Here is a 17739-nt window from a genome sequence, read left to right as displayed (position 1 = left end):
AGCCTTCCTGAGCAAGGTCGATTTAAGTCCCCACCTCACTCGTTTATTGGTCACAAGCAAAAGGATGAGATGGTGGATGCAAGTGGGAGAAATGAGCTCCCTCAGAAGGGCGGCTGGGATTGCCCTTAGAGACAGGGTAAAGATTTTAGTCAATTGAGAGGGTCTCAGAGTAAAGCCACTGCTCCTCCACATTGAAAAGTGCCAGTTGAGATGGGTTGGGCATCTGATTAGGAAGCCTCCTGGGTGAGGTGGGTATGTCCTACCAGGAGGAGGCCGTGCGGTAGTCTCGGGACACACTGGAGCAACTATATCTCTCAGCAGCCCTAGGAAGGCCACGGTGTTCTCCCGGATAAGCTGGAGGAGGTGGCCTGGATAGGAGGAAGTCTGGGTTTCTCTGCTCAGGCTGCTGCGCCCGCAACCCGGCTCCGATAAACAGACAACAAAATAAATAGATGGAAGGAGTTAGTTCTTCCTTTGCGGTCTTTTTATGTTAGTCTGTTAACTAAACTACACGCAAAACTGTTTCAGTAGCAAGGACAAACAATTCTTATATTTTAATGGACAAAATGAGCGTTGTTTTTGCCTTTGTATGTATTTGTAAGACCACAGTATGGTGGGTGAACTCTAATTTCTGACGGCACTGAACGATCCATTATTCAGTGCCACAGGGTGTGCATAACAGGCTTTTATCAGCTTTCCACTGAATAATATTGAGATCTGATCAAATCCTGTTATTAAATAAAAAGTCTGCTCAAACAATAAATGGTTCCAAGTTAGTCATTTAAAATTAAAATAAACAAAATTAATATTATTGTTTTACACATATGTATGATTATGTGGTCTAGACTTTATAATCATCTTAATAGTAGGACACATTGCGCTGCTTCAACAAGTGTAGTGTCAGAAAATATCCTTAAGACTCCTTATTAACATCGTGATACCGCCTTCAGCAGTGCTGCCGACAACATAAGGCTTGCCAGGCACAGTAGGATACTGATAATTTGCTAAGAAATTCAAACACGGTTGTGAAGTGTTCACCTAAAGCAAGGTACCAGATCATCTCCTCAAGCTGTGCAACTGATTCTACATGTTTGACTACTTAGCAATTATACAAGAATACACATAAATTAAATATTAAAGAAAAGAAACACCTGGTCATTATTTATCACTTCATGGGAAAAAAACTGTAATTAATCTAAACAAAGCTGGATTTTTAAACATTTTATTCCTCATATTATGCAGAATCATTTACCTGTGCAAGTTTAGCTGCAAATAACATAACAAAATGCTTCCTATTCACGATTGTAAAAGTTATATTAGTTATATTTTATCGTATGTTAATATGACAATTTTTCTTCTTGCTTTTGGGATGCACAGCTATTAACCACACAGCAATGTCAGACCTTGCCGATTACCGTGTGGAAACAAAATAACATTTACCAAAGGTGGTGGCTGAGGTTTACTTTTTTTGTGTCTGATCATTTTTTGCCCTGGATCAGAGCTCAACAAAGACAAATAAACAGCAATGAAAAATTAATGAAATAAATAATTAATGCTGGTATCAGGATCATCTGTCAAATTTAAACATCGGTATGATGCCAGGTTTTCCATATTGTTGCATTTTAGAAATATTTTTTTAGGAGTTCAGTATTTAGAACGGCTTAAAAAAAAGCCTTAGAGCCTTTAAAGGCCTAAAGAGGATGCACCAGTAACCTTGTTTCTTTGTGTTACCTGGCTCAATAAACTCTAAAAACCTGGTCAGAATTAACAGGTATCAAAACAGCAGTTATCAGCTTTGTCTACTAACCTAGACCTTTCGCCTCAGGCTCTGTGCATGTTCACATATAGCCTGATTCACTCTTCTTCCACACAAAATTGATCAATCGAGTGCTGCCTACTTCAGTCAGAGACATTATTACAGGAACTGGTGATAGAGATCTCCAAAGAATAGACTATAAATATATAATGACAAAAGCCAGCACCAGTAAATGTAAATGTGTCCTGCCAGTTCATCTTTACAGCTGTTCAAATGCTTTTAAACACAAATATCTAATAAGCCAATCACATGACAGAAACTCAATTAATATAGGCATGTAAAGTTCTTCCCCATTCTGATGGCAGAAATGAGGAAGAAAGGGAATAAGACACAAATTACCACTGGTTGTAACCAATGTATGCAGAAGAGCATCCCTGAATGCACAAAACATCAAACTTTAAAGCAGGCTGGCTACAGCAGAAGGTACACAGTGAAAGAATGGACCCATTCTGCATCCTATCAGTGGTTCAGGCTGGTGGTGTTGCTGTAACTAATCCAATATCACAGTAGTTGGAAGTTATCTTGCTATGGTCAATAATGATACTCTGCCTGGTAGAAGGGGCGAGTGTGTTTTTTGGGCCAAAAGGGCGAGTTCAAATACCCTACCACAAAACAACCAATGGGTAGTGAACCAGTGGTTATGTATAATCTGCTGGGTACACTACACTTCATTGAAAGACACCTGGGTGACCAGCAAGTCAAACTCTAAATAACTCTAAGATATAAGGTCTGAGAGGACAAAAAGAAGAGACAAACTGACGAGGAGGAAATGCATGAACCCTTCATCGCCATATCATAACGTTACAGATTTCTTTAATAGTGTTACGCTTAATTACAGCAGAGCAGGATGCTGAGGCTGTAAACAAAACGTGCCATCATTTCTATCCAATGGGAGAGTTCAGCGTGGCTCATCCGTCCAATGAGTGCACAGTTTGGACATCCGGGCTGTCTCAATGACAACCCTCAGAGCTGTCATAATAGCTGTAATCACGAGTTAACTGCTAATTGTAACAAACACCTCACACGTTCAAATTTTACTGGTTTAACCAGCTCTAATGTCTGCTATATTTACTCTTCAGAGCCCATTCAAAGCCGGAAAACTCACGGCGAGCTAGCGCTACCTGAAATTAATGCTAGCTAACGCCTCCCGCACAAAAGCAAAACTGCCCGATTGCACCTGTTTTTGTTTACTTACACGCACAAATTGTCAAATTCTGTTGAAAAGACAATAAACAGCCTTAGCTACAAGCGTATGAAGCTCCACAACACAGAAAATTAATGATTTAGTCTCACCGAAGCCGGCTCGGTAGCTTCCTGAATTCATGATCCGCTGTGGAGTGGGCGGGTCCTGACAGGCTCATTAGGCAACCACAATGTTGCCTGTTCAAAATTACTGAACCTCTCAGCAATAAATGATTAACTAATAAGACGTGCCTTAGACGGTGAACTGCAAATTTCGCTGATAATTGATTCACTAATTAAAAACAAAGACTGTCAAAATCCTTTTTCTTTTTATATTTATTATTATTGTTGTTGTTAGTGTTGTTGCCTAAAATTATTTTCCTGATTTAAGTAAACTATGTGAAAGGACATTATTTTTTAAAAGTGTAAGAAGTGAGAAGCAGAAAATACATAATTTAATAAGCCGTATTATTAAAACCACTGACAAAAAAAGCAGCACCCACTTAAAGATATTTGAAAAGAAAGTATTGCCAGCTCTTGGCAATAGCACTAACCAAGGACTTACCATTGTCTCTTTTAGCTTGTTTCCCAATGGTCAGAGGTGGGAAGTAACAAAGTGCTTCAGGTAACAAACACTTTTTAATACGGGCCTGACAAAGGGTGTAATTATCTTAGAATTAAATGGAATTTCCACGTATTATCACCTGGAATTACAATATAATTATATTTACCTACAAATACTTAGTAGTAAATAGACTACAATAAGGGGGTAATAGTTCAAGATTTAACAAGAAAGAAGAATTATAGTGTAAGTCATTTTAAGTAAATTTCCAGGCATTTTGTATGGTTAATTTTTAATTTTACATCTTACAGTGTAAATATACTGTACTTTTTGGGGTGCCGCTGTATTATGTAGTAGCTTAACCTTACTTATACTATATACTACCTAATACTTCTGTGCATCACAGATGTTCCACTATTCAACTGTCCTCCTATATTACATATAAACATGTGATTAAAGACTGTTGTCCCTTTCCTACTTAGAAAAAATTAAAATAAACCCACCAGCAAAAACTGCAGGACATAGGCACATTTGATCTCTATATTAATGGAGATAGTCAAACTTGAGTTCTTTCTTTCACAATGATCAACCATCAATCAGAACTTTCAAAAGGACTGTGAGAAAACACAAATGATTAACACAAATGAAGAAAGACTCCAATAGAATATTTTTTAAATTTTTAATTGTAATTCAAACTCGAACACAGTTACAATAAACTGCTCTTATTGGCTAAAGACAACGTTATTTAGCCTTTTCTATTTGTACAGTTCAGTCATTTCTTTGCTTTTTGTGCTCTCTTCTTTTGTTCTTAGACCTTAGTTTTAAACAGTTGGCAAGTGATTACTGGAGGTTGCAAAGAGGTGTACAGTGCTGCATCGATCTGCTTGTGATTGCTGTGGTCTTCAGCAGTTTGCATGGAAGATGCAGACATGTCTGTAAACTACTCGCTGAACAGTGTTGAAACTGTTAATGAGACAAGCTGAAATAACAAGACATTCCTAGTCTACGGTAAGAATGAAATTACAAGAGAATTGATGTGAACTACAAGAGGGACCTGTTTGTATCACGATGGAAGAAATGGATGGACTACATTAGAAAACGCAGGCCAGTTTTTGCTTTTGCTTTAGATTTTGACTTTGTTAACTACTAGAAGACTAGAGGAAATATTAGTTATATTAGTTATATTAATGGAAACAAAAACACACTCCCTATATTTATTTATTTATTTTTCTTTCCTTTTTCTTTTTCCTTATGTATTTTTTATTTATGTTGTTTGTTATTTCCTGTTTTGCTTCTTTTTCTTTTTTTTTTCTTCTTCTTTCATTCTTATTGTATGGATATTTTAGTTGTTTAAATATAGAAAAAAAGAAAAAAAAATATATGTACTGAAAGATAGCTGAAGTTGATGGTATTGTATAGTGATTCTAAAATGTCAATAATAAAAAAAAAGAAAAAAAAAGAAATTACAAGAGAATTAAAAACGTCATACAGTTAGAAGGAAGTATTTATGTGTTGAAAATGTGTTTAAAAACAGTAAAATGTTGTCTTGTTTAAAAAGTGGTTTATGCTAAGTATTTGTAGGTAAATATAATTACATGAGATGAGATGAAAGAACCAAAAAAAGCATATAGTTCATGCATTATTTATTATCTTTTTGGTGCAGATGTACAGAAGTTGTGGTTGCTGTATTACGGCATCTAGCTTATGCTACAAAAAAGGAATGAAAGGGGTTGCTTTTGAAAGCATATCATTTCAACTACAACATTTCCCTGTGTAGTTTTTCTGTGCAGTGTGTCTGCTAGTTAAATGTGCATCTGCTGTGTTTCTCAGAAAGACAAAAGAATGACTGATAACTTTACTCAGAGATGGAGGAAGAACCATCCGTTCTCTTCTGCTCATCCTCATAAGGGTCCTGGGAGAGCTGAAGCCTATCCCAGCTAAATTTTGTAGTTTTGTAAGTTTGTAATTCCTTGCATTTTGAATTCTTGTATTTTTATATTAGTATGACATGAGGTTCAGATAGCTTTTCACAAAAATACCCAGTAGAAATGTCTTCCAAAGAGCTCCTGTTTACTTTTATACTTTGAGGACATTTCAGAGTCATTACTTTTTAATTATTACTTGAGCAAAGAAATTGAATCAGTATTTTAACCTTTATCTGAATATTTTTTTAACACAAGCATTTTTAAGTGTAGAATGCCTGTGCTTTTGCCACCTCTGCCAATCATGCACCCTGCTGTCTCCTGTTACAGTGCTTTCTTTTTTTTTTTATATACAGAGGTTTCTCTTGTCTTATTTATTTTTCTTTTAAAAATGCGCTCTTTTCACTTTTCACTTGAGCCGAACGGGTTTGCACACAATTTCGTTCTACTTAAAGCACAATGACAATAAAGATTCTGACTTCTGTTACCGATGTAACTGACACATGCACAAGATGCACTTCATAAAACCAAACAGGACCTTCTTCCATTGCTCTATGAGTGAATTCTGACACCCATATGTCCACTATGGGCCTTTGACAGTGGTCAGCATGAGCAGTCGGAAAGGTCTTGAACTATTCCCAATTTCTTAATATTTTGGATAAATATTTATTGAAACACGAGGAAACATAAATAGGAATACAGTAAATCAGGCATAAGCAGAGTTTGTAAGATTTTAACAAGCTCGAAAGTCAATATCTGGTGTGACAATATTTATTCTTCAACAGGACTGTAGAGCTGAACTCCAGGCAGTCTCTGTGGGCCTCCTTTCTTTCTTGATTCGTGTGTGTCTTGCACATCTTATGATTTTGTGTTCATAGACCATATTGCATAAAAAGAAAATCACTGATACATTCATAAATATGCACGGTTTGTATGGTTAAATAAGTTTTGCTTCGAGTATTAAGTTTATGATTGTATTATTTTCTTAATTTATATAAGAATTCATGATGCTTATGGTTTATAAACAAAGTTTAAAAGTCAAATCTGAGTTTCTAACACGCTATGTCTGCTCCTCATCCTCACCATCACCCTCAGGGCGGCCATTATTGTTCTTGCATATTCACTTCCATCAGCTTCTATGACTTATATCTTCTGCTGCACAGACAGCCTGATGTTGTTTTCAACCTTTTTGGTGCTATGGCACATCAAAGGTCAGAGACTAAGGGACATCGTAATGACTGTAAATAATGAAATCATCTCGATATTGTCCGTTTAAATAAGTATCCAAACCTATTTGTGTTTATAGACCTGCATCAGTGTAATTATAGTACCTTGGCTGAGTTGGCAGAAGAGCATTATGTTACAATGCATTAGGTTAAATGAGGTTTATGATATGTGCAATGATTTGATATATAATAGCTATTTTCTGTTAGTGTTCACTCTAACAGTCTTGTGGATACTGTGTGATTAAGTAAAACATTAAATGGTTTTCGAGGGTGTACACATGTTAGTGTGCTGTCTGATGGTGTTTTATTAGAACTAGAAAAAGATAAATAAATCTATTCATCCACATATAACTGACAACCTACTTTAAAAAAAAAGGTTACATTAAAAAGCAGAGTCATTGTGGTATTTTTAAACTACTCTTTCAACTGCTTGAAATTCACTGGCTTCCTCAAAATCTCTTGCTTACCTCATGGCATACCAATTAAAAACTGTGGGCCTAACACAGAATAAAGCTTAATGCTGCCTGACGATGGCTTTGCTAAGTTTTCAACTGAACCTGCTACCAGAACATATAATTCCTTGGAAAAACTGTCAATTGCCACTATATGAGCTCACCTTGTGTCTCATCTTGAATATCTGGAGTCTGTTGTTGAAATTAAGGGCCACGAATTTCAAGTTGTGCTGGGTCATTCTGATAGATATGGAGTCACATTCCACATTGCCTCACTTTCTTTACCAGCTGCTGATAGGTGAACCAAGCAACTTAACCTGTTACTGACTTTACACAGCTGACTTCCCTTAGTTTGCTTACTTTCCTCCCTTTCTTTTGTTTTTGATACGTTTTGCTTTTCTGGGAATACAAAGGACTGGACTAAACTATTTTGTCGTACTTTGTAAAGGGTGAAAGGGGCATTAGAAAGCCTACACAATCCTTTTAAATCAAGGTTCAGTCTCCCAATTTATTTATTCAGGCAGCTTAATTATGATGCTAATTACTTGAAACAAAAAAGTTCATTTCAGCCTTGCAAGAGCCCCTCCCGCCAGCATCCCCCTGGCTCGTCAGTTCACTTTACTGCCGCTGTTCTTCAACACGACCTGAAATGTCTTATTCAGCTTTCAAATAATTTCTTTAAGTCGTCTGCAGGAATAGTTCTCCAGGCTTCTTGAAGGGCATTCAAAGCTCTTCATTGGATAGCTGCCTTTTGTTCCGTTCTCTGTCAAGTTGATTGCACACTGCTTCCATATTATTGAGGCCCACGCTCTGGGGAGGCCAATCCATGACTGACAGTGTTGCATTGTTTGTTTTCTATCCAAGTATAGTTTTACCACATTGGCAGTGTATTTGGGATCATTGCTATGTTGAAATATGAAGCTGCTCCCAACCTGCTGCTCTCCTCATGGTATTGCATGGTACATTAAAATCTGACAATGCTTTTTTATGTTCATAATAGACACTCACTGTTGTACCTCTCTCATGACCGTCTCCATACACTTTGTCTATGTCAAATTAGGATCAATCTTTACAGTCCATGACCCTAATCTCACTCAGATACTATACTTGCCCATCAACTTCAAGGAAAAATTGTTCAATTGGTGCCAATACATCCAACCCCTTACACACGTTTCACTATGATAAGACACATGTTTCACTTCCTAATGTTGTGACTGATTAGCATGCATATTCTGAAGTCAAGTCTCCGGTGCTGATCCAAATCTGAAAAACTCACCTGTTGTAGAACTGTAAAAGAGAGAGCATTGTTCAGTGTGTAGTGGCTGTTGAGCTATATGTATTTGGGATTCTAGGTATTACTCTGAAATGCAGCTCCTGGAATTACATATTCTATATGCACAGTGTAATAACCATGGGAAATAAATCCTTCATTCATACCTGTCCTTTTGGTTAAAAGTATTTGTTATGTGGTAATGAAAAAGTAGATAAACTGAAAACCCTGGGAGCACCTGGGATCATTTTGTAAACCTTTACCTTGAGTTTGTGCGATATCTTTTAGATAGACAATCCCTGTGGGGCAGATTTGGTAAAATGTGCCAGACTGCCTTTCTACCTGTTGTGTGGTCTTGATAAAGAAGATGAAAGGTACGGAGACAGTGTCCCAGGGTGCAGAGACATGGCTCTTGCATTTTCATTTACTCGCTCTAGCAGCCTAAATTAAATTGGACAGTTGATCCTCCAGAGGGAGCAGTTCCAGGGTTTGATTTAACATTATATAAAAAGCAGCAACATTAATTATCCTTCTGGTTTTGACCTTCATTTTGACGTGCCCATGCGGACAGACTCGCAAAATCTAACACATACACAGAAAACTCAGCCATATCTCTATTAGGACAGGCCTAAACATCCCATTAGTCCGCATAAGTATAGCTAAAACCCGTCTCACACATGCACACACACATTGCCCACAGGGCCTGTTCATCTGTCAGGAAGGTGACATCTTCAGATGAATTATGGGAGATGGTTGCCATCTTCTCTGGGGTCACATTCGAAATGGCGAGCTCGGGCTGTGGGCTCCCTCTCCTCACACTATCGCACGTCAGCCATTTTAGAGGTTGAAAGCCTCGACGGGGGACCAAAACGACCTCAATTAAACCTCCATTAATATTAATACATTTTGTCGTTTCACGTGAGTTGCTGCTAATTAAACGTGTCCCTGACTGTATAATGAGGGTCAGCTGGGGTCACTAACATGAAGCTAATTCACCACATAACAGCGACCAAACACTCTTTGCTGATCTGAGCTCGCTTCCTATAAATACACCCGGAGACGAGGACCGTTTTGTTTACACCCGTACGTAAACATCTGCGCAGGTTCTCAGTCATTCAGGTCACGGTAGTCTCGAGAGCTTGAAAAGAAGGAAGGCAACTGGACTTCATCACCACAGCTTAACTAAACAATGTAGCATATGCTGTGCAGGGCAGTGAGGAGTGCTTGGATCTCTACGCAGGAGAAACTTCACAAATGCATGGTGGTGGCTTACGTCAACCACCTACAATGCATTGCTTCAAGCCCCACTCACAAATTTACCTCAGGTGACGTGAGTAAGTCAGCCAAGGTCTTACAGTAGTTTCACCCTTAACCCCCAGTGATGGCAATGATCCACACCCTCACATGATCAATAACGGGTCAACGATCACCTCTGAAGGGGACAGCCCCCACTAGGCTTTAGCTGGGATTCTCCAGCTTTTAGCTTTAGAACTGAAGAAGCCTCTTGAACGAGAGGTGAAACGTCTCCACAACTTAAAGGTACAATATGCAGTATCTCACCACTAGATGTCAGTAGATTGCAGGCTGGGTGAACTGAAAGTGGATAATCCTGGCTTGGTGGCTACAGTATGACAACTCTGGTCATTCATCTGCAGTGAGTGTAGGCTGTCAGTTCGCTGTTCGCCTCAGCTGTTAATATATAGTCACGTTTATTTACTCTTGCACAGAAACTCTTACATGGCGCTTTCACAAACCGATGCCTGCACCTCTATATTTTTAATTGATTAATTCAAAGTTCATAAGAATGCATTAATTTGTTGGGAAGCCTTAATTACACCCTGATAAATGTATATGTTTGAGTAAAATATTTGCTTAGTCCATTAAAAATGTTCAAAAAACAACATCCAGGTGCTTTCTTTTGAGAATGCACACGCTTAATGAGCGCATCACTTTTTCCCTGCACTGTAGCATTTTTTTGTGTTCTCTGAAGGATCCATGTGTCACTTAATGTGAATATGTTATCCCTTTTAAACAGCCTTTTAGATCTCATGGGCTGGCCCAGCCCCTGCGGGTTTGTGTCCTGTTACATTTCCCCAACATCAACATTTATCAGGCTTTTATGTTGAGGTTAATAAGTTTGCAGCAGATCAGCTCTTTATGAGCTCCTGTCCCACAGCTCCAAAGCTCCACACACACACACACACACACGTGCGTGCAAACAAACATAATGAACACACATTTTTCAAGCCTAATAGGATTGTGAGATCCTTCAGATTGGACTCCCACTAGTGTAAGTCAGCAGAGCACTGCCTGGGAGGTTAGATTCTTCTGTTCAATCCTGCAGTATCACGAGAGGTGATTTGGTGTTGACCTGGGAGATTAGCCAGACGTGGAGTGGAAGGTCAGATAACAGCCCCAGATGGTCCATCTAATCATATTTATTTTATTGCTAAAGGGAAAAATGCGTACTCCCACTCTGGACTGCTGTCTCTCCCTCACCGCCCTCCGCATTCACAATCTGACAAAACAGGGTACTGAAACTCTGCAAATTGTTTGTGTAGAGAGATTTATCCACATTGTATATCTGGCGATGAGGGTCTAAGCCATGCCACTGCTGGAAATGACTCAAGCCCGGACACAAAGACCAAACTCCATCGTGACCAGCTGCCGGCGCCAACAGGGCAGTCCTCCAGAACTACAATAGCCTGGCTCGATGCACGTAAGGGAGCAACTCGGTATGAACTTATCTGCAGAATTCCACGCTGAAAATAAGCAGTAATAACGCCAGAGTTTCTTTGTTTGCACGGCGCACGTATGGGACCAGCACTGAGGAGCTGTAGCCAGTTTGACCTGCTAATAATGGACTGCAGCCAGAGTCCGTACAATCAACTTGGAGCTGGATTCCCACTGCAAAAGCGAGCGAGCGCTTTCTCTCCCAAACACTCACATGCACACGTTCAGCCACACAAAAGCTGTCCACCCCTCTGCAACGGTCGAGCCATTATTGTTTGTCCAGTCCAGCTGCACTTGGAATGACAGCGACCCAGAGCTAGGGGGAGGATTAAAGACTGCGTTCAGTCTAATACACCATTTGCCAGCTGCCAGAGAGGCTTCGCAGCTCTTCCTTTTCCATCCCGCTCTTCTGTTCGTATGTCAGGCAGAAAAAAAACAAAAAAAACCCAGCATCTCTTTCCTCATGTCCTACATAAAGACTCTCTCTGATTCCTCATCTGCTCGACACTCTTGCTCTTGTCCGTGCCAGCTTTGATCTCCCTCCAGCCAACTGGCCCTGCTCGTCACTGTCCTGGCAAATTATTTTCTACGCCTGCCTCGATAGGTCAGAGTTGAAGCTCACTGGTGTGTTGATGAGGCAGGGTGGAGGCCTCTCTCCTCTGGAAGCTCAGCCAAGGACACGGAATTATATTTATACAGGCTGTCCTCTTCCTCGCAAACACCCACCTGCCACAGCAGAGGAAGAAGCATATTTGTGTGCATATAAGTGCATCAGGCAGGCTCAGAGTGTCTGCACATTGAATTAGGCTGTAGATCACTGGCGACAGGACTGAGGACCGTCATTAGGTGGGGGAACCTAATGGGGGGTCACAGTTTTGCAGTTAGTGTAGGCAAAAGGTTAAAAAAAAGAAAAAAAGAAAGAAATCCTTTAGTTACAAATTGGCCTGTGAATGGGAGTGTGGAAACCTGCAGTCAAGCTGTCAAAAAATCACTGAGTGTAATTGAACATGTGGCTCGTTTTCAAGTTCAGTACCTTGGATGTAATTTCCAGCTAGAAAAAAAAGAAAAAAAACGGGAGATATGTTTCATGCTTGATAATAAAGTGACAGAATGGGAAACATCAGAAATGACACGCAGTGACAACCACAACACAGCCCGGTCTGTAAAAATGAAATATTTTAATTGGTGGCTTGATGATTCATTTTTGCAATCATAAGAAACAATCCCAGAAATATGCATACAGAAGGAGCCAGAGACAGACTGCACACCAACTCAAAAACAAAAACAAACAACACACATCTCTCTTTAAAAAAATAAAAAGCATGATGCTAGCGACACCCGGGTTGCTTCATTGTCACAAAGAAAAATGCTGTTAAGACATCAGATATACACAGAGATCAGACACAAAAATCTGAGCATAGCTTCAGAGCATCGGTAACTGGAATCATTTCGGTGAAAGGTTTGAGATTTCCTCTCACACTCTGTTCAGGTACGGGGAGTGTTTTTGAGGACTACTACACTTGAAACTGGGACGCTGAAAATGAAACGCTCTTGAGATACAGAATTGGTGTCTTATTTGTTCCGAAACCACTAATGCGGAGCCAGATATTATTGGTTTCGAGCCAAAACATGGACTAATGTGAGTGTGACTCTGAAAAAGAAGTTGTGGGCAAAACGCCCGGAGCTTAGGGGGGGAAAAAAATAAATAAAAATCTCCGGTTTGAAGAATACAATGACTGAGACGGAAAAATATGAAAAAGGGAGCTCTCTCGTTCTATAACCATTTTTCCTCTCCCTAATGCATTACTTTAAAAGAAGCATATTGACTCTGGATGTGTCCCAGTACATTTTCATCATCCCCCCTCGCCCTTGTTCTTTTCTCCTTCATAAATCATCCCTGATTTAAACAGAGCTGATCAAATAAAGAGATCTGCAGGAGGACAGGAGGATCCGGCCTGTTAAATTTCAGCTAAATTGTTCCCTTTGTTTACAAAAAAAAATAAAAATAAAATAACGTTAACAACCAGATGAATCATCTTATGTATTTGGATACCAGGAAAGCAGGTTGTTTGCCTGCATCCTTTGCCTGAGGACACAAACAGCGGACTACATTCAGTTTAGATTCTTCCCGTCCCACTTTTACATTCTCTTCGTTTTCCCGCTTTATTGCTGACAGTGTTTGCTTGCAGGCAGGGTCGATGAGGGATTTTTTCCAACTCCAATCCACTTTTAAACCCAAATTCTTTCAAAATGCTTCCTTCCATGCATGTGAAACAAATACATTTATTGTTTCCAGCCTGTAACTCAAGCCTAAAGCGAAATCCCACTGTAGCACAAAGTCTTGATTAAGTGATAATGAACAGATGTAGCTTTGCACCATATTTTTCAGTGAGCTGGGCGCTATTAATTTGATGACCTTAAAGTATTGATTATATTCCTGAGACGTGTTCAGCTAACCAGATAAGTTCCCAGCAGTTATAGAAAGGAAACAATCATTGGCAGAATACAGAAAATTGCAGATATCTCTCAGCTGCTATGGACTTAATGTCGATTAGCTACAGATGACTGGAAACTGCTGCCATTAGAGCCCCATCTGTGACCACGTCAGAGGTCCTACGCAACCTTGGGCTTTGAACTCAAAATCTAATTTTCTTTTTACCTGTGATCTGGATAGAAGTTGTGTCTCCAGTTCTCTTTGTGGTGACTCAAGCAGCTACTTACTGTAGAAAACAATAAAATGATGACCCTGGGCTAAAGACGCATTTAAATCCGATCTTTCCACAGGCTTCCTGCTCGACCTGTGCCAGTAGCTGGCACGCTGCGTGGAAATAGTTTTTCAGTCTTCCCCATGCAAATATTTAACTTTTCAGTTAAAAAGCGGACCCCTGTGGGAACGTGGAAAAGCCTTTGAAGATACGGCCAGCTGCTGGATAGCACGTTTGGATTCCCTCCTGCAGTTTGCATACATAACGCTACATGACCAAATCACTGAATAACATAGAGGGGAACTAAGGTCACAAAAGGAGAAAAATCCCACTAAGCTTACTTATGACTGATTGACAAAAATGCACATTAGGATTTTAAGTGGTCGTACTGATAGTCTTTATACGTAGCCTCATCATGGGTAACAGACAAAAAAAAACAAGGGTTAAGGACAGGTCGCGGGGGAGGAGGAGAGGGGAGGGGAGTATTATTGGCTTGCATCACTGTGAGGGTCGCACTGCTCTGACATGCTGCCCTCCACAAAAACAAAAAAGGCATTATAATTGGTCATGAAGCCACTCACTCGCAAAACTCATCGCACATCCTCTGTCAGTCAGTCAGGCACACTATTTACAAAGGCATACACATATGCCAATCAAAGGCATACTGTACATACTATTTACACAAACACACGCACTCTTGCAGAATTGCACTCATCCACACAGACTCACGAGTAGTCAGAGAAATTACTGTAGTGTAATGCAGACATAGTATCAGCAATAATTATGGTGACTATGATTCCCAGTACATAGAGGCACTGCTACCTCGCCCTGTCCGTTCTTCAGGGTAAAAAGACAGCTCCCACTAACGAACCGCGGGTCACCGGCGCTGTGGGCGCCCTTTCAGCAGGTAGGGCGGAAGCTTCTTTGAGACTGCTACTTTTACAACGCAGTCAGAAGGTAAAAGAAAGAAATGGGAATAAACGGTGAAACTGAAAATGCCACCCACTGCAATAAGAGCTCACATTGCCATGGTGACCAGAAGTTCCATGGCTCCCATCTCAAGCATTTGTCTGAGTTAAGGCTTCCAAAGCGCTTGCCGCTCACACAGTTCCTGGCAACAACCTGCAGCACACTTGCTCCTCTCCCCTCCCTTTGATTTCCTCGCACCTATGTGAGATTCTGCGCTGTAATTGGCTGTCATTCTCTGCAGGATGGAGACCAAAAAAAAAAGAGAAATAATGAACTTATCAAGCGACAAGGGCTGTGGAAACCTTGACTAGAAAAACAAAAAACAAAAATTCCCACCCCTAAGAAGCAAGGCTTCAGTAATGGCTATGGTCCATAGTACATCAATCTAATCCATTTGCTTTGACTTATAAAACAAATAAAAACAAAGACATAAAGGAATTACTTTTCTTTAGGCAGCAATGTTGGTCTCAGTGTTATTACAATTGTGCTTTTTAAAAAAAAAGCATCAACACAGAAGGAAAAATACAAATAAATTCATCCTAAAATGAGAATGTCACTATTTCATGGCCAAAGCATGTTCATGGGTGAGATGACAGATTTTTTTTATTTCATTTTTTTATTTGTAAAGCGGAAAGCTTTTATTACACAACTTTTCTTTCCATCTTTCTGGGGCAGTCTCTGACGCACCTTTTTCTTTGTTCGGCCCAGCAATCAGCACATTTTCATTGCTCTCCCAGTTCCTTTGAAATTGGAGAATCCAGGAAGTAGACTGGTCCTTTATTTTCTCCTTTCTCCCTCTTTCTTTCTTTCTTTCTTTCTTTCTTTCTTTCTTTTTTTGCAAGGATTAGCGGGAATTCACAGACTTAAATTCATTTTCTCATGCTCCATATCAGGCCATAGAGACGGAGAGGAATACAGAAGGAGGAGCGGAGGCGGGAGTGCTGGTTGGGTTACTCAGCTGTCAGCGACTTTTAAAAATATCTCTCCTCTGCTCAGTCAGTAATGATGATGGGAGAGACAAAGAAATGCACAGGGGAGGAAAGGTCAAGCAGGCGCTAATAACAACTGGGCAAACCTCAATAATGTGAGCTGATGCAATCGACCAAGCTCAGGTTTCCATAGCAACCCACTCGGATTCTGATTCCCGCAGCCCAACTCTGGTAAAGTCAGTTTTCTTTTTTTTTGTATTTTTTTTTTCCAGTCAGTCGGGTCTTTGAAGCAGGCGCCACTTTCTGTGAGTGTAAGTGTGTGTGAGTGTAAGTGTGTGTGTATGTGTTTGCATTTCACATTACATATGCATGTCTGTTCTTTGTTCTCATTCTTCTGCTACCAGCGGTTGATGATCTGGTTCATGTAGTCCTCAGTGGGGAGCCTGCTTCCCGCCTCCTCCGTTCTACCTCCCTCCTCGCCCTCCTCCCGCTCTCCGTCCCCGTCCTCCAGTGTCGACACCAAGCTCTGCTGGCTGCGGGAGGGCCACAGGCTGATGCCCAGGCCCTGGTGGCTCTGTTGCATGTGGTTCTTGATGCGCTGCTGCCGCCTCTCCTGCTGTCTGGTATACTGGTAGCGCTGCTGGAACAGGTCCCTGGCGTAGTCGTACAGCTCCATGTCCAGCTCGTTGAGCTCCTCTATACGCTGGACCTATTAAGAAGAGAGCAGGAGAAATTTAGCTGGGTGGATGAGATGGAGAAAAGGGGGGGGGGGGGGGGGGGGGGGAGAGAACAGGGAAGGCTTTTATTAGCTTTTCTAAAAGTTTCAATAGCTCCAGGTTTCTTCTTAGATTGCACTGATTTCTAATCGGTATTGTTTCCATAAGATTTTTAAAGTTGACCTCTCACTCTAGTTTGAGGAACCAGAAAGGGTCAGTCATGGCGGACCTTTTTGGAGCACAGTGACCTGACTGCGTCACGCTCTACCTCGTGCTCTGCGTCAAGGACGGCCTGGCCGCTTGCTGACAATGCAAAAAACACAAAGTGTTCCCTTATCTGGAGTGTTGATGTAGGCGGGAGTAAAAAGAAAACTCTCTGTGGAGAGATGAAGGTCAGAACACAGTGATCATACTTGACACGCGGCTCATCTCCCTTTTTTGGTCAACTAAACTCACAGGGGAAGTGAGATGGATCACAAGTAAGGCCGATATGCTTGGAAATGCATGGAGCTGAATGTATTATCACTTTAGCCATGGTATTGGATTGCTCTGGGATTGATGTGGAAGCCTTAATTTCTTCATCAACTTGTGTCCACTCCTAACCCAAACACTGACTCTGGGGACACAGGGATATTTCTTTGATTAATGACCCATCAATACTGCTCAATATTACAAACTCAGGCCCAGAAAGTTCCCAAAACACTCAAGGCACAAGCCCAGAAACTAAATATAGTCTCAGTTTCCTCCATGCGATGCTGGGAAAGTTTCAAAGTTGGAATTGCGAAAATATCCCATTGTGACATTTGATCACATGCTTTATAGCGCGTCTGCAGAGAGAGGGAACTGAAAGAGAATGCATCGCCAGCGTGGAGACAACAGAAACACGTTGTTTGGTTGTGCCATGCAGCTGGCTTTGTAATCTGCTGTGTGCAGATTGAACATGGAGGTGGGGGGTGTGTGTGTTTAATTAAGAGAATCCCTTTGAAATCTGTGATGGAGTGCCGGATATCATTTGCGAGCCATGTGTGGGATAACAGGGGGAAGCGACGTGATGCGTCGATGTTAGAAAATCTGAGGCGTTTGATCAGCGGTGTGGGGGGGGGACACCAGCAAAAGAAAGCCAGGGAGAAGGCGCACGGCTATCTGAGAACAGGCGTCGAATTATTTAGAAACCAGTTTCAAACAAAAATGACTCACTGAGATCTTGAAGGGATGAGGGTAAGAGTGGGCTTTCAGCAGCTTTAGAGGACAGTCTAA

The 17739-nt window shown here is 40.7% G+C and overlaps 2 protein-coding genes across 3 annotated transcripts in view; both read right to left on the bottom strand.

Annotated features, from left to right (window-relative positions):
- uggt1 (UDP-glucose glycoprotein glucosyltransferase 1) overlaps positions 1–3193 on the bottom strand; it is a 41151-nt gene extending 37958 nt beyond the window's left edge. For both annotated transcript variants that reach the window (XM_085258032.1, XM_085258033.1), the window contains exon 1: positions 3110–3193. In XM_085258032.1, coding sequence (XP_085114158.1) covers positions 3110–3140 — 31 coding nt within the window. In that variant the 5' untranslated portion in view covers positions 3141–3193. The remainder of the gene's footprint in view (positions 1–3109) is intronic.
- Positions 3194–12321: 9128 nt separating this feature from the next.
- The window catches only part of hs6st1a (heparan sulfate 6-O-sulfotransferase 1a), a 58791-nt gene continuing 53373 nt past the window's right edge, over positions 12322–17739 (bottom strand). The window contains exon 4 of the mRNA XM_085256752.1: positions 12322–16475. Within this exon, the coding sequence (XP_085112878.1) occupies positions 16164–16475 (312 nt within the window). The 3' untranslated portion in view covers positions 12322–16163. The remainder of the gene's footprint in view (positions 16476–17739) is intronic.

This window comes from Mchenga conophoros, linkage group LG19 (genome assembly GCF_057382185.1).
Source record: "Mchenga conophoros isolate Kocher_MC1m ecotype Shallow Benthic linkage group LG19, M_conophoros_male_GT1.1, whole genome shotgun sequence".
Taxonomy (NCBI): domain Eukaryota; kingdom Metazoa; phylum Chordata; class Actinopteri; order Cichliformes; family Cichlidae; genus Mchenga; species Mchenga conophoros.
This window is presented reverse-complemented; position numbering and strand designations above follow the sequence as displayed.